Here is a 22,824-nt window from a genome sequence, read left to right as displayed (position 1 = left end):
AGCTCATCATCGGAATACCATTATCATAATCAACCATATGCCAGGAACAACAGGATACAAACCGCTCAAATGAGAACAGTGGAAGTCGAGAAAGGCCCAAAGGATGTAAAAATGAGCACAAAATGGAAACAGACTACAGTCACTTTTTCCACATAAGGCTGTTTGAGCAGCTTTGAAATGCACTTATTAGCGGAGTGATTATGGAGACAAAAATACATTTACATTTTCCCTTGACATCTTGGATAAGGTTTTTATGTCGCTGTGCTAAGGAAATTGCAGTGAACATATCAAAGTTTTAATCTTTTATTTCACCCGTCACTAATTTAATAGAGTGCAACAGTAGAGCTCCGGAAGTACAAACCTTATTCATTTTTGCCATAGAGATATTGATTTTTAGCAGTAACATAAACCTTTCGAGACAGACCAGCCATGAGCTCAGAGGTTGTTAATTCATGGTATATGCTTCTGTTGAAGCCATGAGTAAGCTCAATTTTAAGAAAAAAGACACAATTCCCAGTGAAGAACTACACTACCCATAATCCTGAAGAGAGATTCCCCAATCAGAGAACTCACTGTATGTGATCAAGTGGTACACTCTCAAACTACTTATATTGATCTAATTACTTTGCAATAAACTTCAAATGGTTCAATAGTTCATTCGGTTATGTCACAATTTTCAAAAACTGTTTTCTTCAGATCAAACTTTGTAATGTTTTATTTGAGCTGGTTGGTTTGGTTAATGTCTTTACTGGAGACAAGACTTTAATGGAGAATCGTTTGTAATCTCCTTGGAGAAAATAAATGGCAAAAAAGAAAAGAAAAATACTGCTGGAACCCAGGCTGCATAAAACATGGGGGTGTTCACTGCTCTGTACTGCCAAAAAAGACACTTGCAAAATATTCCCTTTACACTCATTTCATTTTATTAGGATAGATTCTGTAATGCATCATTATTAGAATCTTTGATGTCTTTTAATGTAGTGCGTGCTGAGGATACAGTGGATTGAAGTATAAAACAGACCAAACTGTTTAAAAATGCACTTTCACATTTACCTTTTAAAATGTATTTAAAAGGACCAATTCTGCTTTTTTACATGTTCACCTCTCTTTAGTGTGCAAAGTTGCTATTTGAGTATGGAAAAGGTCTGCAAAGTCTAGTCTAAATAGTTTTGCTTTTTCTTCCGGGAACGAACACGTATTCCTCATTTAAATAATTCTCGACTAAGGCATATACGTAAAATAAAGTGGCGGGACCTGGTTGAGTTAGTTAGTAGCGTTACTGACAGACTGGGGGAGAGAAGCTACAACTATGGAGAATATGAGAAATATAAAGTGTTTTATTGAACATTCAAGCTTGAAAACATTTTCTAGAGCCCAGAAACAACATTAAGACTTTGAAAAAGAGTATAATATGGCCTTTTTAACTTTAAATGTTATATCAAATAACACACTACAGTTAAAATTATAATCAAGTACTTCAACATGTACTTTAGTTTGTTAGTCAACACATCAAAATTAGTGAACTACTTTCAAGCATGAAAATAGATAATTAAATTTCAGTACGTTAAGCATCTGGCTCATATTCGCCATCTCAAACATATTCTCAAAATTATAATTTTCAATATCTTCAAAATCAATATTTTGATCACTGACAGCTTCTTCACCAGATCCACCATCAAGTGACAGTGACACTAATATTTGATAGTGTTCAGCTCTTTCTCTGCATTAACCCCTTACCAGTCGCCCCCCTTTTTGGCAATCGAGTGCAAAATGACATACCCATAATAAAATGGTTGTTGCTAAGGAGTCCTTCTGACTATACACAAAACCAAGGTATCATTTAAAAGCTAACACTTGACAGTTTACTGTGAAAAACTCAGAATTGCTCTAGCAATTACTAATAGAGAGATAAAGCAGCTCAAAAACAATGCACAATTTTTTTGAATGTAAAATTCGGGATCACCAGGGATCCCTGCGGCTCAAGGGGTTAAAGCACTTGATTCATTTCAAGTTTTGCTGATGATTCTTCCTATTCTTTTGTTTTCTGCCTGTGGTGACTAGTGAATGACGTTCCGGGTCACTAAAGACCTGAGGAATGCGTTTAAGCGTTAGTAGCATGAAATGTAGCTAAAAACTTTTTCAAAAGAGCTTGACTGTAGTTTAACTACTTGAAATGATGAGTATCTTGTAGTTAAAGTTGCTTGTCCAGGAGCACTAGTATGTAGACAGTACCCGGCGAGGAGGCACTCTACAGTAGGTTTTGAAACAGAGCCTTAACTCTAACATTGCTTTGTGGGTTTACACCCAAAGGTTTGCACTTATCCTTTGCCCTTCCCCCACTGCAACAGCACTTCTCCAGCGTTACGTAACTCAGCCTCTATTGATCTCCATAGCGATTGCGGGAGCAATGCTTAATCTAATCAGGCAGCAGTGTGTTGGGTCTCAGAGGGGCTCGTGTGGGGAGGAGAGAGGAGGAGGGTAGGGAGGCTGTAAATCCAGTGAGGCAGAAAAGAGCTCATCATTACAGCACAACGCCAGGCTCATAAAACACACTCATACTGGAGCGTGCAGGAACAGTACACCAGGGGCCTATACCATGAAGCCGGTTTAGGTGGCTAGCCAGCTATGTTTCAGTTTAGTTTGCGACAACCCTGGGTTTTAAGGACCATGAAAGTGGTTTGGCTTTAAGCAGTGTTCATCGCCATAGTAACTTATGCTCCACGGCTAACCTGGTCCGGGGCAGGTTATGTTCCAGGTAAGAGGTTGCAAACCGAACATGGACCAATCAGCTTTGAGCAAAGTTACACATGCCTGATGCGATAAAGTCACTCCACCCGTTTCTACTCCAAATTAAAGGTCACTACATAGCAAATGATTTTTAAAGACAAAATCGTCTGGTTTTTAGCAATGCTTATTTAGAATAATAAATTTGTATGATTTAGATATTATATATGTAATTATTATACCCTTAATCAATCACAGATGTACAATTTTAGTTCATCAATTATTATTATGCAGTTTAAATGAATAAATATATAAAGTTAATATAAATACACTTTAGCATCAAATAGATGATGCTATAAAAAAACTACATGTGAGCTTAAATGTTCAATTCTCTCTATACCTTTATCAGCTGTATAAAATAAATTTAGAACTTTTACTTGCACTGATATACAGTAGTGAGACTTTTTCTTTTAGTTGTCCTCTTTCATAGACCGCTGTTCTCTTACGAGAGGTTCTCTCGTATTACGTAAGTTTAGCTTACGCTACGGGAAAGATTCATCTTCTCGAGATACTGAAGCGAAAAAATTATGCTTAATTTTGTATTCATTGTCAACGCAGTGCAGCAGCTAGCAGACCTAGAGCAGGCCATCTCGCGTGCTCATTGGCTGCCCTGCGGGCAACTGCTGCAGCCTACCAGTGAGCCCGGCATGACGTCACGCCCAATGAAGGGCGCCCGCGCCTTCATAGCGTCACAGCCTAAAAGTAGGGGCTGCAGGGTGACTTCCCTGATTTTTCGTCTCTTCAGCGAGCTCTTCGCATCGCTGGATTTGAGAGAAGCCACCGCCGCCGTCGAACAGCGAACAGCCAGCTTAGGACAGCGCTGAGGGAGCCGGCCGTCTTCGCCACCTTCAGCCATCCGTGCGAGCTACGCTATCCGGCGACGTATCCTTTTTGCTATTATATGCCAAAAGAGCAGCGAGCGTCTTTTTAAAGATGCCTCGCACTTCCTGCGGCTCGTGTAGAGTCCCGCTCAGCGCCGGAGACCGCCACCTTATCTGCGCTCTCTGCTTGGGCCTGGCACACGCAGAGCTCGCCCTCGCGTCCGGGGGCTGCTAGCTCTGTGAGGAGCTTCCGCTGTCGACCCTGCGGGCTCTACTCGAGGCCTTCAACACCGCAGCAGTCACTCCGCCCTCTGTGGGACCGCACTGGAAGAATCGCCGTTCCCTGAGACAGCCGGAACCTGTGGCCACAGCGACGCGCTCGCCGGAGAACCTCCCTCGAGCCTCACCTTCGCCTTCCCCGCCTCTCTTCACCGACGCGCAGCTGCCGCTTACGAGCCTCACTGCCGTCGCATCGGAGGATGAGGCCGAGGAACACGCCACGGAAGACTGCTGCTCCATCCTGGCATCGGACAGCGAGGAATGGTCGCTTCATTCCGCCACCTCGTCGATCCAGGAATCTACCCGTACCCACGCTGGAGCTGATGCGGAACTGATGCGCCTGCTATCACAGGCTGTTGTCCGTCTCGGGCTCGAGTGGTCGTTGCCAAAGGAACCCGCGCCAAACAGGCTCGACGGTTGTTTTCTTTCAGAGTCGCTGCCGCGCAGCTTCAGCAACTAGGCCCGCTCCATTCCTGCCGGAACTTTATTCGGAGCTGACGAAGTCGTGGAATACACCATTTTCCTCGAGACTTCAGTCACAGGCCTCCGCGTCGCTCTCCCAAGTGGACGGCGCCGCCGAGAAAGGGCTATTCCCCCTGTGGAAGAAGCGGTCGCAGCGCTCCTTTGCCCACCCTCTGCGAGATGGCGGTCACGGTCAGCCCTCCCGTCTAAAGCCTGCAGAGCCACGTCCTTCTTGGTCGGCCGCGGTTATGCCGCCTCCGGCCAGGCCGTGTCTGCTCTACACTCGATGGCTGTGCTACAGATCCTGCAAGCCGACCTCCTCCGTGAATGGGATGAGAAGGGCCGGGATCCAGCTGCGGTTACGGACCTGAGAAATGCGACGGATCTCTCTCTCCGCGCCACCAAAGCCGCAGCCCAAGCCATCGGACGAGCCATGGCTGCGTTAACTGTGACAGAGAGGCACCTCTGGTTAACGCTCGCGGATATGAGGGAAACTGAGCGAGCCACCTTCCAGAACGCGTGTAAATTTGTTTAAATTCTTCCTATTTTATTTAATAAGTGAATTGCGCTGCTTCTCTCGCGAGAAATTAATCTCAGTTTCACTCTTTCTCAACGTGTGATTGGCTGTTCGTTACTGATGTCGCACCTAAACTCCTAAACTCAGGATCAAAGCCTGAGTTGACAGAGAAAGTTGATGATCAGCATCATGGTACCAACAAAGCCTGGTTGGATTGGTTTGGTTTTGTCAACTCAAAACTAATCCTGTAACCCTGAGTTTGTTCAACTACCATCATTGTACAGGCCCCAGATCTACTGAGAGCATGCATGCATGCAGCGTGTTCATGATCGTGGTTTTGACCTCTCGTGATAGATGTGGAAAATTAGTTACTCGTCTAAATGGAATTAACAGTTGCATTAACGGTCATTTTCCTGCATAGATATATTTATAAATTGTTTGTGTTTGTTTTCCCCCCTACTTGTCTGTTGATTTCATTCCAAAAATGAAAATCACCCCCTTGTCGTTCCAAACCTTACTTTCTTACTTTCTTCTGCTGAACTAAAAAGAGTATATTTGGACAAATATGGGTAACCAAACAGTTGATTGGCCATTTTGATTGATAGTTAGTGTGATTATCTACACCTGTGTGAACTTGACTTCATATATTCACTAGGGGCTGTTTACACGACACCGTTTTCAACTAAAAACGTAAAACTTTTTATGCGTTTTGGCTATTCGTTTACACTACAATGGCGTTTTGGGTGCCTGAAAACGCAAACTTTTGAAAACGGTTTCCCTTTAAATCTCTGAAGACGATGACGAAATGCACATGCGTATTACGTGTTCAGTCTATAGTGTTTCATCACCATCTAATGGTCTGGCTGCAGAATACAGCGATTTTAGTCGTTTTGCGGATCCGTGTGAATGGGGAAGAGAAAGTCTTGTTTTGCATTTTGAGTACAGATGACACTTGATTTGACAGATTTAACTCATCTTTGACGCATCTAACTTGTTTTCTCTTCTTTAGTGCTCTTTCCTGCCAAAGTTCTCCATCCACGTTGAGACCAAGTATGAAGACAACAAAGGCGTCAATGACAATGTATGTATACTGCATGTAGTGTGAATGTGTCTGTGTGTTTGTGTATGATTTTATCTTTTCTGGTCTTTTCTCAATTCTCTTTCATCTCTAAATCTTTTCTGTAGGGAGAACCGTTGATCGGTAACTTTGTTTTCCATCAGTTATCTCATTCCACATACATCAACTAGTAAGCCCAGTAGTTTCTCAGGGTCCAGAATAATTTAATGAAATGAGACGTAATTCAACTTTTTAGGGTTGTGGGTCTGTCCTTGTTTATGTATTACTTTAAAGATATGAATTCATTATTAAAGGGATAGTTCACTTTAAAGGTCCCATATTGTCAAAACTGAAATTTCCTGGCTTTTTTCATGATAACAGAGGTTTAGGGGCAATGTAACTACCATATAAGTTTCAAAACAGTCAATCCACAGATAAATGCACACAGCCTGCATAAAGTAGCTGTGCCTTGTGACTTCCGTATAAATGTGATGTCAGAACTACCCAGTCACCGACCCGAGCACTGCCCACCGTCAGGAAACTACATCATTGCACAGGCTTCTGAACAACATGAATATAAGAGAACAGTGTATAATGTTTATTTATTCTGATAAATACCACAGCAATTTAGTTCGACTCTAAACGTCTGCTCTGCACATTTCACAAGTGACTGCTTCATCAATCAGACACAGTTAAATGCCGTTTTTTCAAAGAAGCTACTCCTCTAAGATGCTGCAGTCCCTACAGTTCATAGTTTTACAAGTTTACCTTGGGCGTCAATTGCAGCATGTTCTCGCGTTCTGTGGGCATATTTGCACATTTATCACAAGTACACCTTTTACAGAAAAAAGTAACAATGTAAAAGAAATTGTAGCTTGTCAACTTACTGTATCAGTGGGAAAGCAATAGTTACATAGCTTACTGCATTCAGTGTCTGTCTGCTTCAAAGTGTTTCAAAATCAGTGTATAACTAGCTATTAACGTACAGATTTCACATATTTACATCGAATTTGACAAAAAAAGTCTGAGGTTGTTTACAGACAGTTGAAATTAGCGTTAACATTAAATCCAACATGACATCATGACTTTGCGTAAACATACACACCACTTTCTAGTCAAGTGGCGTGTTATCTATACGCATTTTGAGCTATCCGCGTGTATGTCCACGCCGCAATCTTTTGCGTGTATGTCCACGCCATTAAATGTCCGAGTGATTCCGCGTGTATGTGTACGCCGTTAAATGTCCGAGCGAAACGAAGCAAAATCTATATCTACATCTGTGGAGCGATCTTTTTTTTCCTAGGATGGTAGGAGAACACTCATAAATGGTATTAACCCCAGTGACGGGTAGGTTTAGGGACGGGGTTGGGGTAGGTCATATATCTATATATACATAATACAGTAATATAACGTTAAGTCAAAGGCGTTGATAAACACGCTGAAAAGCGATTATGCGTGTTGATAGCACGCCAAAAATGGAAATACGAATTGGCGTGTCATACATACGCCATTTCATGAGATCAGTCTGTTAAATCTGCGTGCAGCATTGATGTAATGGTAAGTATAATACTCTTACAATAACGCCGGAAGTAAGGAGGTGGTTGTTTGTCTCCTGTCGTCGCCGATTCGGGGTCTGAGTCCGGCTCGAACATATAAGGCCGGATAACATTTCCCCTCAGCAATGTCCATCATTACAGGTATTGTGGTTTATTTATCTTACTTGTCAACAACACCAAGCTACAGCTGGATACAGCATACATGACCCTAGTTACCTGTGGTTGGCCTGGCCGTGCGTCACTCAGAAAACAACAGGCCAATCAGAAGAGAGGCTCATGAATATTAATTAGAAAGACAAATATCCACCTGAGAAAGGAGCTGTAAAAATATATTGGGATGGTTTTTGGTACTTATACCGCAAATATATATATATATATTTGGACATCAAAACCTAAAATAACACTTCAGAAAAGTGTACAATATGGGACCTTTAAAATTAATATTCTGTCATCAGTTACTCACCATCTTTACTTTCCAGATCATAGGATGTCACGCACAAATCTCTTATGCATATTTACACACTTTTATGATGTATTTTTGTTTAGTAATTTTTGGTGCTCAACAGTAACTGGTCTCTGTATACTGTTGCAGTTGGGCAGAAACTTTGATATCGTGGCTTTATTCGGACCAAATGCAATGTTTGGATGGACATTTTTTGGTCCTTCGACTTCCACAAAAGATATATGTACATGATTTAATATTTAGACCCCTTCTATTATTGATTGTTATCAGAATAGGAAGAGAGTTTCACCCAGTATAGAAAAGAGTGTTTATAAAAATATGGCCTATCCTACCTTTTCATTGGTTAAATACAGTGTTGGGCAAGCTACTTATAAAATGTAGTGAGCTAAGCTAGCAGTTACTCTACATTAAATGTAGCTTCACAACACTGAAGCTACCACCCTGGGAAATGTAGCAAGCTAAGCTACAGCAACATGGCAAAAGTAGTTTACTACATCTAAAGCTACTTTTTCAAATTTAATTTTTATATTGAACCAACTTAATTCCAAGTCAGTGCTATCTCAGTGATCAATAAAATTGTCAATCAAACATATAGGCAGGCATAATTTGTCAGTTCAATTGTTTATTCAACAACTGTTCCAAACCAATTTGGCCAAAAAAACAAAAAAAAACATAGCATAACTATATAAAACCATAACTATATAAAACTATAACAAAACCAGGTGTCAAGAGTGTGTGCATCTTTTTCCATTTCTCACGTGTCAGCCCAAGGATTGATACTGGTACGTGATGTCACACCATACGGAGCAGAAGGTGATGGTAATGCACCAAAAAGCTGGAAACCTGTGAAATCCGTTTTATTTTTTTCCCACATTCCAAATTGAGTTTTATTTTGTTTTAATTTTTCTGGACTCCCATTTTAATGGTTAAATAACATTTTAGTCATCAAAAACGTGTAATTAATTGAAATCATGAAACGTATATATTTTAAAAATAATTTATTAACATTTTTAAATAATTTACATTTTAAGGGCTCTATAAAATAGTTTTTTTTTAATGGTTTAGATTGTAATGACCAATTATTTAAAATCTAGGCCTAATGATTGAAGCAAAACTTTCTTCAAAGGTTAAACCAACCTTTTATTTTGACAGGTTGCCATGTAGCTAGACCTTTGAGTCTCTGTTTTTTTTTTATATGACGATAGTTTTTCTCAAATCGAGCTAAAATGCTGCTAAAGTAACTCTCAGAGCGGCTGTGTAGATGAAGTTCATCGATCCATTACTGAAAACATCGCAAGGGTCATGGGTGCTTAGTGTGTGGTAAATGAATCCGCGCGTCTGAGCCATTCATTCACAGAGACACGCAGAACATGCATGATTAATTTTTAAATAGTCTTTAAGCGGTTTAATATTCACAGACACTAGTCTATATCGCGATTTTATTTAAGTTTACTTACTTTCTTTTCATCCAAGATCTGACAAATTCCGTGAAGTTCCGCGTTATACAATAAATTTCGTATTTATGCATGAATATCGCGATTCAGTCCATGTTTTCTGTATTGCGGTAATGAAATCATATAGCCCTATGGTTGCCAACCACCGTAAAACAAGAAGAAGTCGTCACCGTCACTAACTGATCCAGCATCAGTGATACTTAGCAGTTGTATTTCCGATTTGAGCTTGAGCTTTAGAAGCTCATGCTTGGGAAAATGTAACGTTAGCTTGTGTGGACGCTACCGCACTACTTGATCAAAAAAAGAGCTTCGCTACTGAAAAGCTATTTGATTCAGAAAACAGCGACGCTATCACCATGCTACAGAAAAATTTAGTTAAACTAGTAGCGTCACTACTTGTAGCGACGCTACTGCCCAACACTGGTTAAATATTTGCAAAAGCCACAGACAGATGTAAAGGGTGACATATGGTAATGTTTTATGGAGATATAAGGTTTCCGCCCCACATCGACGATACGTTTCTTTGTGTTGAAAAGAGCCGGTTAGACATTCTGTTGAACATCTGTTAAGAAACTCATACAGGTTTTAAACAAAGGGTTCAGTAAATGATGACAGAATCTTCAGAATATTTTGATTGCACAATTCTGTTAATATTTACTGGAATACACACGTGCCATAAATCGCTGGTGATTTCAGATGGGATTTGCCTTGGACCGAGATCTGTGTAAGTTTGACTTTTTGAAGAAATGCTGGCCTGCAGTCAGTCTGAGAGCTTGTTCCAGACGTCTGTTACTGTCCATCTGAGCCATTGCTGCACTGCCAGTGAGTCTCCGCACACATGCTCACTCGCTTACAAAGAATTTCTCTTCGTTTTCTTCCTTTGCTCTTGGCATCGCGTGACACTTTTATCCTCTGCCCCAAATGAGAGCTTTTTAAGATCACTCACTGCAGGTGGATAGTTCTTCCTCTCCTGTGATCAGTTTGAGGCATGTGTGTTTGAAGATCTAACATTTGCAAATGACGTGCTTGAACTTACAGTGATTAAATGTGCTGCTGACAGGTTTTTTTTTGTTTACTGAGTGATGGGATGAGGTAGTGGCAGCCAACATTGTTCTCCAGTATTGCACTACCGAGAATATATCTTGGATTTTCTTACCAAGTGCTGCACTGAAAAACAAATGAAAAAGGAGACTAATGATTGATAGACAAAATGATTGAATGAAAGATGAACATGACACTGTGAAGGCGAGGTGTAGGAGCAGGGCAGCATCTGTTGGGGGGGGGGTTGCGGGGTGCTGGATGATCCGCCTCAGGCCTGTTTCTGCATCTACAGGTGAGAAATAACTGAACGCTGCTTTTTTTTCTCCATCCGTGCTGAGATACCAACACGTCTTTTATACCTGCGGCTGATGAGCAGGAAATCTCATTTGATTCGCCCTGTCCATGGTGCTGAAGTCAACACATGAGTCAGACCGATGCTGAATGACTTCACTCGCACAACAGTGATACGGCACCTTGTGGAAACATTCAAATGAATGATTTTATTTCAGCATCATTATGTACTATTTCAGCAATGAAATCTATCCAGAGCGTCAGTTTTTATCAGGTTTTCCTGCTTCATTTCTCTGTATCTTGCACCATTAACCCTTCTATTTTAACAAGATGCCCGGTTCCCGCTGAGGAGAGGCAGCGTGATGCTGTAGTGTTTTTTAGGTGTGGGCAGTGTTAGAATGGCTGCATATCACTTTGAATTTCAACTAAACGCCTTTCAGTTTAATCTGACCAGAAAATCACAGATGGATCACCATTATGGATTTTGACCTGAACATTTTCTAGATCTGGCTGTTTTGCCCCTTTCCTTTCTTTGTGTGTCGTGTTTTTCAGTGCAAAAAACATGAGACATGGACAGTGGCTAGGTTTCCATCCAAAGTTGGGCATTTAATTTATTCCCAAAATTGGAATATCGCATAAAACATTTGAGAATAAAGAACCATTTACATTCCATGTCTTCAAGAGATTAAATAGTTAAAGTTATGTAATCACATCGACTGTTGAGGCAAAGTCACATTGGTTTTTTTTATTGCACATGGAGGGATCTGGATGTGTAAGTGTAAATTATTCCGTAAATGTATTTCCATTGTAGTGTCATCTTATGGGATAAAAAAATCAGCATTTTTAGGATTTATGCGCATCCTGGCATTTCCATCCAGCGTTTCTTTTTTTTTTTATGCAATATTCCAAAATGCGCATAAAAATAGATGGAAATATAGCTAGTTAAACACTATCCACCTTATTTTGAACGTAAGAGCGCCACAATCATTTGTAACTTGAATGTGTCTGGCTTTCGGTGTCATTCGCGTGCAGTTATTTTTCTGTACAAAAAAAGTCTGTTATGCTGCTTGATAATGCAAACTTGTATTTCTTATCATATTATTTTAACTTATCTTCTCACACACTGGTTTGTAACACAAATAGTTTTATCGTTATTCTTAGTTATTTAGGATTTTACCCTTAATGAATCGGAAGTCTCGCTCATTCACAGAAAATATTCACCTTGTATTCCAATGCGGAAGCAAGCTATGTCCAAAAATATTTTCTACTGCATATGTACTTGTTGAGCATTCAATTAAAGAACCAAGGGCACTTCTTTCAATTTCTATTATGGGAAGACTTTCCACTAGACGTTGGAAAAAGGATGAAGGGATTTGTTCGGACACACAAGCAGCAGTGAAGTTAGGCACTAATGTGTGTCTCCTGAAGGTGTTCAGTGGGGTCCAGGGCCCGGTTGCACCAGCTGTGCGCAAGTAACAACTTAGCCTAGTTTTGACGCAAGTAGACACCAAGTTACAACTCAAGCACAACTAAATATTTTTGCGTTGCACCATTAAACTTAGTTGAAGCAAAACTCTACGTATAAACGAAATATTTAAGGAAGCCTTCGATCAGAAGTAACGGTTGGAATAAAATGGCAGACAGACTGAACTGCATCAATAAGATCTTGTTTTACCTTAAATGCTGACATTTACACTCGCTTACATTTTAAGAGAGAGAATATTATGTGAAGATTACTTTGTTAGTGGCTCTTTAACATAAGTGTAATTTTTGGGTGTTTTTTTGTATCAGTATTTATTTATTGATCCTTATTTCTTTCCTTATTTTCTTATTTCTGAATTCTATCTAGCCTAAATATAATAAGTGGTGTCGTATTTAATGGAAATGTATTTTCACCGTTAGTTGCGTGAGGCAAAGGAAGTTGGAATGAAGGATGAACTGAAATTCACAGCATTTCAACACCGCTTCTGCTCACGTATTTAAAGGTTGGTATTGGATCATTGAGAGTAGACGTCATATCATGCGACTACGCGTTACTTTAAAGAGAGCTTACGACCTACTACTGTTGCTACATTCTGCCTTAAGAACAAATGGTGCAACGGATTAAAGTACAGAGTTAGTTGCAAACTAGCTAGTGTGGACTTTACATTCCAGTTGAAGACACCAGACTCCGTTAATGATTTCTTTATGAACCTTGCTTTGATTCTTAATCGACCACGGTCATGTGGTATACATGGGGCAGCACTTTTGCAGGTCTTCAGTGAAGAGATATTTGAACCCACCTCCTCATTTGTCTCTTGTCGTTTTGCACCTGCAGAACTCTGTCTGCATCTGTAAGAGGAGAAAACACAAATCCTTGATCTGTATTCCGCCTCTTCATTGGCGTGAGAGGCTGTTTCTGATTTTTTTCCCCCTACATTTGAGCCATGTTGGCTTCTTTGAAGTTTAAAGTGTGCACTCCAGCATGCATTAGTCTGCGTTGAAGCAAGAGTCCACTTTTAATGTTGTTTATCACCACCATTGGGAGTCTTTAGAGTTTGTCGTAGATTTGTTCTCCGGCTTTGATAAACAAGCTTGTCTGAGTTTCGTACTTTGACTCTGTGATGATTTCACCGTTTGGTTACATCTCAGAAATGAAGGTTGATATTTATTAGAGCCATCATTCAAGTCCTTTTCAAATTTCCATTTTTTGTCTTCCTCCCCATCTCTCTTGATAAGGTCCACTATAGCGTGGTTTTATAAAATATTTAACTACTCTGTCATGTCACCCCCTCTTTTATTCTTTGTTTTTACAATTTCAGGACATGCATACCTTGCTCGCACAGCTAGTGCACTCTCCTTTTGTGTCTACATTTTAAAATAAAGAGGTTTTATGCATTTCTCTCCATGTTATCCCTGAAGCTTATGTCACTTGGATGCAAAAAGAATTAAATTGTAATTGGCAAAGCCACACAAGTGACAGACAACAGGAGAGCCGTTCTCTCACCTGAATGCACCTGATCCTTTGAAGCAAAGCGCTCTCACCCATTAGAGTCTTTGTTCGGCTGCAAGCACTGGTGCTCTCGGATGAGTGGCAGCCTATGCAATGAATGCACTCGCTGACAGTGACTCGCGTGCAGACCGAGAGCTCCTTCCTGTGGACAGCTTCGAGTCTGCAGATGTAGAAGTGTTGGATTCCTGGGTCTCACTCTTTACTATTACCCACATTACCCACAACAGAGAGACTATACTAATCTATTTTCTGCCCAAAATCTGCAGGCTCCCTCTGACTTTTGGCATCTAAGCGTCCACTCCTCCAAACTGTAAATCGGGGACAAATCTGGCCAAAAGTCATGTAGTGTATTCCAGCCTTGATGCACAGTATCTTTAAAAATCCCAGGGGTGTAACCCAGGCATCCTGGCCAAATTTGCCTCCTAATCATCCCCATATATACTGATTGGCTTCATCTCATCTCCTCGCCACCAGTAAGCTGGTGTGTGATGGGCGTTCTGGCACAATATGGCTCCACATTTGTGGTGGTTGAGGAGATTCCCTTCCATATGTAAAGAGCCTTGAGTGCAGAGAAAAGTGCTATATAAATTATTAGTATTGTTATGATTGACATATAACAAGCTTAGCTGAATGAGAACTTCACGGATTTTGAAAAATTGCACTCATTGTATCAGTATGGGAACTTCTAAACCTGACTTTCTTTCTGGGCAGACTGTTTAAGGTCCCCCTGTAGTCAATAATTGTATCCCTTAAAACGTATCTTTGATCACCAAAATGACATATTTAAAAGATTTTTCCTGTGAAAAACATTTCTTCATGTCTTAAAATAGCTTGAATGTAACTCTACACCCTTGCCTCATTTAGTATACGCGGTTCTATGAATATGCAAATGAGCCCCGCCTCCACTCACTCACACCAGATCAGAGATCCACTCGCTAAACTTACTGAGGTAAACGATGCACACTGGTCTTTACAACGTCGGACACATAACGGTAATTAATGTGATTAGCCTTTTGCTTGACTATGTTATCAAACAGCTAATAATGTGTTGCTAATGTTAATGTCTGATTAATGTTAATGTCTAGGCTGGTCCTAGGCTATGGAACAGTCTTCCCTTATCTGTGAGATCTGCCACATCTATGTATGAATTTAAGTCCAACTGCAGTCATATCTTTTTAACTGCGCATTTCACTCGTAACCCTGGTTTAAAGAATGCATACGTAGTTTTTTATTGCTTGTTAGTTTTGTATTATTGTTGTGTTTTTATATTTTTATTCTTCTTGTATGTACAGCACAGTGGTCAACTTCTGTTGTGTTTATTTGTGCTATATAAATAAACTAAATGAAATGAAATGAAATGAAAATGAAAATGATTGGTTACACGGTAGTTTTGTGACGTCAGAAACACCAGCGATTTCAAACCGTGTTTTTGAGACTGTCTTTGGTTCACTGCAGTTTTAAGGAGAAAATATTCAGCAATGGTGTTGAATTATGAATGTGTACATGGCTTGTCTTAAAGCATATTAAAAACACCACAAAGACATATAAACAACATTAAAAGCTTGATTTTCACCACAGGGGGACTTTAAATTTTTTATTTGCAATATCTATCAGACTCCCAGACTGTGGGTGTGACGTCTGAGAATAACTACCAACCAATAATATAGCAACTTTGCGACCTTCAGTTAATCTGTTCATCTATAACACACGAATGCAATGAGCCACAACGACAAGATGTTTTATTGGTTGCTTGGTTTCTAATTCCACTCACAGTGAAATCTCATCCGCTCCACATACCTGTATTTTACACATCAAATATGTTCTGATTGTGCTGCATCTGGCATCATAGTTGCTTTCAGCATGAACAGATGAAGGAAACTTATTGTGTCGCATATGTTTAAGGCTGAGTTGGAGCATCCTGACATCTTTAATGCTACCTGTTTTTTTTTTTTTCTCACTAATTGTCTTTCTAAACACCTCTCATTGTCCTCTAGATCTTTGATGCGGAGCTCAGAGAGGAAGAAACGGAGGTGTGTTTTATTGACATCGCCTACGATGAGATACCAGAGCGCTACTACAAGGAGTCTGAGGTGAGATATTTATTTAATAATACACATAAATGTATAATCATAGAAGAAATCATAAAAGATTTATTAGCAATACAAACGTACAATGTACATATTGTATTCCCTCTAAAGTACAGTATGTGCTCATATCCGCTCCATCTTTCATATTCACATCCAATATTTCCCTCACTGACCTCTATGATTTATTCATTTGAGCTCGGTTGATATGGTATTTAGTGCTGATGGGATTTTGTTTTGAAGAAACAGGGGAGTGCTTCTCCCACAGAATAAAACAAAAGAGTATTGGTTATTTTTAGCCAATCCTGAATTATTAAAGGGGCCCTGTTGAGATCTCTACTGGATACACGCAAGACTCAGAATCACCTCTCCACTGTAGTAATTCATTTTCATATTCTGTCTCTCTCCTCCTGCAGAGGTAAGCTTAGACAGATGAGAGCAGTGCAGTGTTATCTTTCTCTGGCAGGAGCTTCAGCTATCGGAGGATCCAGGCCAGCAGTGCTTCTGTTTGAAGAGTAAAAAAAAAGCAGAGGTGGAATTAGATGTGGAAGGGAAAAGAACAGCTGCCATTCTGGGACTGATCACTCTAGTTCTCATTTTGACAAATAAAATCACTTGTGTCACGGAAAACAACCTTAGCATTATGTCCTGATGTGGCACAGTGCAACAAAGCAAGAAATGTTAATCTTGTCAATGTTTATTTTGTCAACAAAAAAAAAAAAATGCACGCCATTTAGTGAACGATTTGAATGGAATATGACGAGAAAAAGATAACTTTGCAAAATATCAACAGCACACTTAAAATGGTATAAAAAGAATAAATAAATTGCCAGAAGTGATTCAAATAATCTAATCATAGTATGTTGGGGTATATAGTAAATTAACAGCTTTAGTTGAAACAGCAAACTGAACCGCATCTGGTTAGGACATGGTGTTAAACTGGCAGTTTGTGTAATGCACCCTCCATGCATTGCAAGGTATAATTGTCATAGATGGGTTTTAAACGGAGTATGCCTAAAGGTGTATTCCAGCTGGCATTTTTGTGTCCTTCAAGGACACTGCAGGAAGGGGACACTATTTGTTGGGTTGTTCCAAACTAAAGTGAGCAACCGAATCCTTTCACAAAGGTCCCTTTCCCTCCACTGTAAGCCCAAAGTATACTTCGTTTTTTTACACGTAGGCTACATTATGATTATAGTGCGAGTGATGCACATTTCATCAACAGCATAATGTGCATACTGTACACATGCTAATTTATGGAAGCTTGTTTCCACCCCAGAATAAAACATTTTAAAAGATAATTGCGACTTTTTATCTCACAATTGCGAGTTTACATCTCGCTATCCTAATGTTATTTCTCACAATTGTGTAAGGGGGTTAAGTGATACCCACAACCTTAGTGTAAACGAGTACAAAGACATTTTTATCAGTCATAACTTCTGGAGAGAAGTAGCGCAGACACTGAAAAAGAATGAAACTTTCTAGTGCTATCAAATGGTGTTTACTTTGAAAGCCTACACATTTGGCTATACGCATACGCTAGCATTCACATCCAAACTGAAGTATACTTTAGGCTTATGTGCATTAGTCATGGTGAATTGACGGAATTATTTTTGCCATTTAGGCTGGGCAATTGTTTTAAACTGTTTGTTTTTTTTTCACATTAGTCACACGGCATTAACCGCTCAGGTCATTGTGTCAAAAACAATTGTGTCCCATGAGCAAAGGAGAAATAATTTTTCAAAACTGCCATTGACAAGAACAGATGAATGTCTCCAGGTGTAATAGACCTCCTTGATTATGATTTCAGGATTCTTGGCATTCTGTTTTTTTTTTAGATGATTTTGTTGTCTGTTAAATGACAAAGTCTTGGCAGGGTTGGTAGGATGATCAACAGCTCGGTTTTCAATAAGTTAAGTTATTCAGGCAGAAATGCTTGACAAAAATGCGATAATACCAGAGGATAATTGGTTGTCAAAGGGTGAAAGGAAAAATATTGTATTTAAAATTGGCTCTGTGACCATTTTCAATTTGTATTTCCACTTCAGGACCCAAGACACTTTAAATCCGAGAAGACCGCCCGGGGTTTGCTGCAGGAGGGGTGGAGAGACACGCAGGACCCCGTCATGTGCTCCTATAAGCTAGTGACCGTGAAGTTCGAGGTGTGGGGACTTCAGACACGTGTGGAACAGTTTGTGCACAAGGTCACTTCCACCCTTCCACATGCATATCCCAGACGAGCCCCCTAAAATCCCAACCTTGCAGTTGCTCTCACTGCAGATCACTCAGATCTATAGATAGATCTGTCCATCTGGCTGTGCTTACCATAATATTGCATGGACAAATTCCTGAATCATCATCTTTTTGTTGTTGTTTTGGAACAACATTCTTGTCAACCAATCAGATATTAGGGTTCGGATTAGTCATCCTTCCGCTGGAGCTAGAGCTTTGACAACATTACTGTTAACCTTTAATTTTTTTTTCCTGATGTTAGTGCTAGATTAGGGTTATTGTTAGAATTGGGGTTAGGAAAGAACTGGAGTGTTTTTTGTCTTTTTGTTAATTTTGACAGCATTAATTCTCCAGGACCAACAAGAGATCCAGGAACTTGTCCTACTTTGCAAAATACTTCACAATTACAATCACAATATATTTGAACTTGTCTTTCTCTAGGTGGTGAGGGATGTGCTGTTGCTGGGTCATAGACAGGCTTTCGCCTGGGTTGACGAGTGGATTGGTAAGTTTGGCATTGACCAACCAGTCATCTAATCAGGCCTGCTGTTTATTCATCTCTGGTAGTTTCTTTTGTTGACTGTCACATAGTCATGACTAACAAACCTCACAGATGCAGAAGGAGGTCGTGATCCGTAGCTCTCAACCGTGTTTAGTCTTGCATGAGTTACTTCAAGAACAAGAGAGAGATTCAGCTCTTTAAAGTTGTTCATGTTCTCATCGAAGACCTTGACCAAACTGATTAGGTGACACCTCTTGAACAAATTCAGTCATGAACACTGAAAGTGTTCAGAATACAAGACATAGAAAGCAAAGCCGTTCTCTCCACAACAAAAAGGAAACAAAGAGAGGGAGGGAGGCGTTTCTTTTGTCTCTTTAAAGCTTATTGCGTTCTCAATGTGTGTCATGGAGATCACTGCGGGTAGTTAGTTAGTTAAATTAGAGCAGAGGTGACCATTAACCAATCCTGCTTTTGGAGGGCCATCTTCCTGTAGAGGTTAGCTTTAGCCCTAATTAAGCACATGAACCTGAACCAGATCAATCAAGGTCTTCAGGATCACTAAAAACTTCTAGTCAGATAGGTTGGAGCTTAACTGTAGGAAGCAGGCCCTCCAGGAGAAGGAACGAACACCCCTTAATTAAAGGTACCCATTAGTCAGGATTTGTTGGCTAAAGTAAGACCTATTATAAATAATAGGCAAACAACAGCCTGTAGAAACGTATAAAGATGATATGAAATATGTTACTGTAGATTGTTAATGGAAACCTTGTGAACATCAGTTGGAATATGATTTTATATTAGATATGTTTAGTCCAGGGATGTCAAACTCCGCTTCTGGAGGACCATACAGTAGTACTGCAGAGTTTAGCTTCACCCCCAATAAAACATACATGATTCATCTAATTAAGTTCTTCAGGGTTACTTGAAAACTCCAGGTAGGTGTGTTGGAGCATTCTATATAAATGCCTCATTCATTCATTCATTCATGCATTCATTCGTTCTTAAACATCCCACTAGTTCTCAAGACAGTCTTAACATAATGGCTAACAACAAGCAGTTAGTTAGGGGTAATCAGTCTTACTTTTTTTGCCTTTCAATTTCGACCAGTCTACATTTTTATGTAACTGACTTGAAAAAGATATGAACCGTCTTAAAGAAAAAAAATTGATGACTAACTGAGACTAGTCTTAGCAGTTCATGCAACCGGGTTTAGTGCAATGTAAATTCCATTTAATTGAGGAGACTTTGCCTCCATGTTTAAGATGTCTGCTATACACCACTAATAGAACTTTCTTTGCTTGGGTGTTTAAAGACATGACAATGGAAGAAGTGAGAGAATATGAGCGAGCCACTCAGGAGGCCACCAATAAAAAGCTGGGTACCTTTCCCCCAGCTATCTCCATCAGCCAGACGCCCCTGCCAGCCTGCGCTCGCAGCGGGCCGTCCAGCGCTCCCTCTACACCCCTCTCCACTGAAGCTCCAGACTTCCTGTCTGTGCCCAAGGACAGACCAAGGAAGAAGTCCGCTCCGGAGACCCTGACTCTTCCCGACCCAGCACGAAGAGACTCTGCCTTCCGCCTTCCCAGTCTCTTTTCCTGGGGTTCCAGCCACCCGCAACCTCAATAAACCACAGTTCTGGCCTTAGTTTATGAAAACACACCCCAGTAATGTGTTTTATTTGACACAACGTGAATCAATCTCTCTTTAAATACTTAAGATTTCCCAAATACACACACAAACACACACACACATATGCACAGAGTGGCTTTTTTACCAGTGCAGCCTCATATTTTAAAGTGGGAGTTAATTTACAATAGGCCAAAAAGTGCATTCTGATTTACAAAAACTACAGATCACTGTTAAAATATCTCAGGAGTTGTCCCATTGATAGACAGAGCTGAATCTTTTACTCTTTTTTTCCAGTTTCCTTCCCTCTGAGCCATTTTCTTTCCCTACATATGTTGATTATGGAGAGGATTTGTAGCCACTGTTGTTTTTGCTGTAGTGGTGTATTTAATGGTATATTCTGCTCGGTTAATATTTCAGTTGTGATCTTATGTTAACGTGACTTTTTATCCTCAGGCTTCAGAATTTCTCTGTAAAATGAATATGTGTTTGACATGTACTGTAAATATCTCATTTATAAGAATGTAGGGGTCAATTCTATTGTGCTTTCACTATGCTCTTGTCTTTAACTTTGATCTGTCCCATTCCCATGGACTCAGAAAAACCAAGTGATACCAACTTTACTGACCTAGCCCTTTCGCTTGGTCCGTTGTTTAACAAAACGAACTGGAACTCGTCTGTACATACTGTAGTTTATCTTCACAATATATTTGTTAGATTAAGGAGCATCTGCCATGTAACTGAGTATCCTGTTCTACATTATACTGTATGCTATTGGTTTGGATTTCTGTGATGCATTATCCATGAATATGAATGAAAACGAAGTTCTCAAAGAATGCTTGATAATTAGATTGTTGTATAATCTTTGAGCTGTAAGGAATGTTTGCTGCTGCTGGCCAATGTATACTTTGTAAATTGGAAAGCTCTTGTACTCTTTCTGGTTCCCGCATATCTGTTCTTTTAAACTTAAACACTCTTTTCTAAAGGATTCAGAAATGCATTTGCCAAATCTTGGGAAATCATGCTTTTGATGTCAACTGCCAATGTGAAATTAAAGCATTTGCTACAGTATCTGTTGGGAATTCTACTTCATTCCAGATTCACCAATGTCTTTGCTGTGTGTGGATATCCTAAAGTTACAACCCTTATGAATGAAAGAAAGTGCAATATGGTGGAATAAATCCTACTTTCTAAATAAAAGAGCCAATTGCTGATTGGCAAAGTCATCGCGTCACTGCAGCTGCCGTTAGAAGCTCCAGTAGTAGACTTGTCCAGTGTTCTGCATTAGCTGGTCTAGCCTGAAAATTAAGCTTTTTTAACGATATTTGAGCATAAGAAACCACATTTATGAGACCGCTTTGGAGAACTTGAAGTTTTTCCCCATTTAAAAAGAAAGAAGCTGAACTTGCATGACTGAATTAACTGCATCAGTCACTAAACTGCCATTTATAAATCCTCTCCCGTGGCCTTATTGGATAGTAAAGTTCAATCTTATGCACACTTCAGAATCTCACCAGAAGAAGTAGGTCATCTAGGTACTTTTTGCCCACTGTTTTAGGAATACTGTGAATTTGACATACTACTCTTGTCACATACTGTATTTCACCTACTATATACTAGGGAAGTATGTGATTTCAGATGCAGCCTTTGCTTTTACCCTTTTTCTACAGGCCATTTTGACTCATGACATGTCAGCCTGATGCTTGTTATTTTTAAAGCATTTACAAATTTGATCAAGTCGGTGTTATTCTTTTAACAGGAAGCAAAGAAAAGGAATATTAATCTCTTCAAACTATATATATATATATTTTTTTAAGATCAAACAATTAAAAACGGTAAAAAAATAATATCTAGTTGCATAACCATTGTTTTTGATAACTAATGTGCATCTGCATTGTGTCGAGTTCACCAACTTCTGGCACCTATACAGGTATTTCAGCCCAGGATGAACAAACTACATGCCACAGTTCCTGTAAATTTTGGGGTTTTGCTTCAGAAACAGCCACTCCATCAATCCTTTTTGTCTGGAACCAAGATGTTTCCCGCGTACAACTTTATGGTTGTTGTCTTATTGAAAGAAACCATTTCAGGGATATTTCCTCTTCGGCACAGGGCAACATGATCTCTAAGTATTTTGATGTATTCAAACTTAACTGATCCATGATTAACACCATGAAAAACATCCCCATACCATAGTTTTTGTACGACCATGCTTCATTGTCTTCACAGTGTACTACCATGGCCTGAATTCAGTACCCGTCAATGACCACTAGACCCAAAAAGAACAATTTTACTCTCTTCAGTCCACTGAATGCTATGCCATTTCTCTTTGGAAATGTATTTTATTTCAATGTGGGAATAATTTTTTTCCCTTCATCCTTAATAAAGGACAATTAATGACACCTGTTTTTTTTTTTATAAATGTGGAATTTTTGAGGAACATCATAAAATCATATCTCAAAGGGTAGTCTAGTAGTTTAAAATTGTTAATGAGTCAAGAAGCAACCATGCGTATGAGTGGAATGGGAATTTTGTGTAATTTAAAAAAAAAAAAACTGTAAATGAATATTTTCAGTATGCAATATCTCAGAGAGCATGTTCCTTTGTGTAGTCACTCAGTTTTACAGCAAGTATTTGCTTAAATAAAAATGGTCTTTGATCAA

At 39.7% G+C, this 22,824-nt stretch overlaps 1 protein-coding gene across 1 annotated transcript in view; it reads left to right on the top strand.

Moving 5' to 3' along the window:
• Window positions 1–21,232, top strand: part of pitpnc1a (phosphatidylinositol transfer protein cytoplasmic 1a) — a 96,126-nt gene extending 74,894 nt beyond the window's left edge. Inside the window, exons 5-9 of the mRNA XM_077211686.1 lie at window positions 5,873–5,944; window positions 15,712–15,807; window positions 17,850–18,005; window positions 18,475–18,538; window positions 19,848–21,232. Of these exons, the coding sequence (XP_077067801.1) occupies window positions 5,873–5,944; window positions 15,712–15,807; window positions 17,850–18,005; window positions 18,475–18,538; window positions 19,848–20,161 (702 nt within the window). The 3' untranslated portion in view covers window positions 20,162–21,232. The remainder of the gene's footprint in view (window positions 1–5,872; window positions 5,945–15,711; window positions 15,808–17,849; window positions 18,006–18,474; window positions 18,539–19,847) is intronic.
• The last annotated feature ends 1,592 nt before the right edge of the window (window positions 21,233–22,824 follow it).

Source organism: Siphateles boraxobius, unplaced genomic scaffold, assembly GCF_051911475.1.
Source record: "Siphateles boraxobius isolate OS27281-9 unplaced genomic scaffold, OSU_SipBor_1 66, whole genome shotgun sequence".
In the NCBI taxonomy this organism is placed as follows: Eukaryota; Metazoa; Chordata; class Actinopteri; order Cypriniformes; family Leuciscidae; genus Siphateles; species Siphateles boraxobius.
Note: the sequence above shows the minus strand (reverse complement) of the source record. Positions and strands in the feature narration are given on the sequence as shown.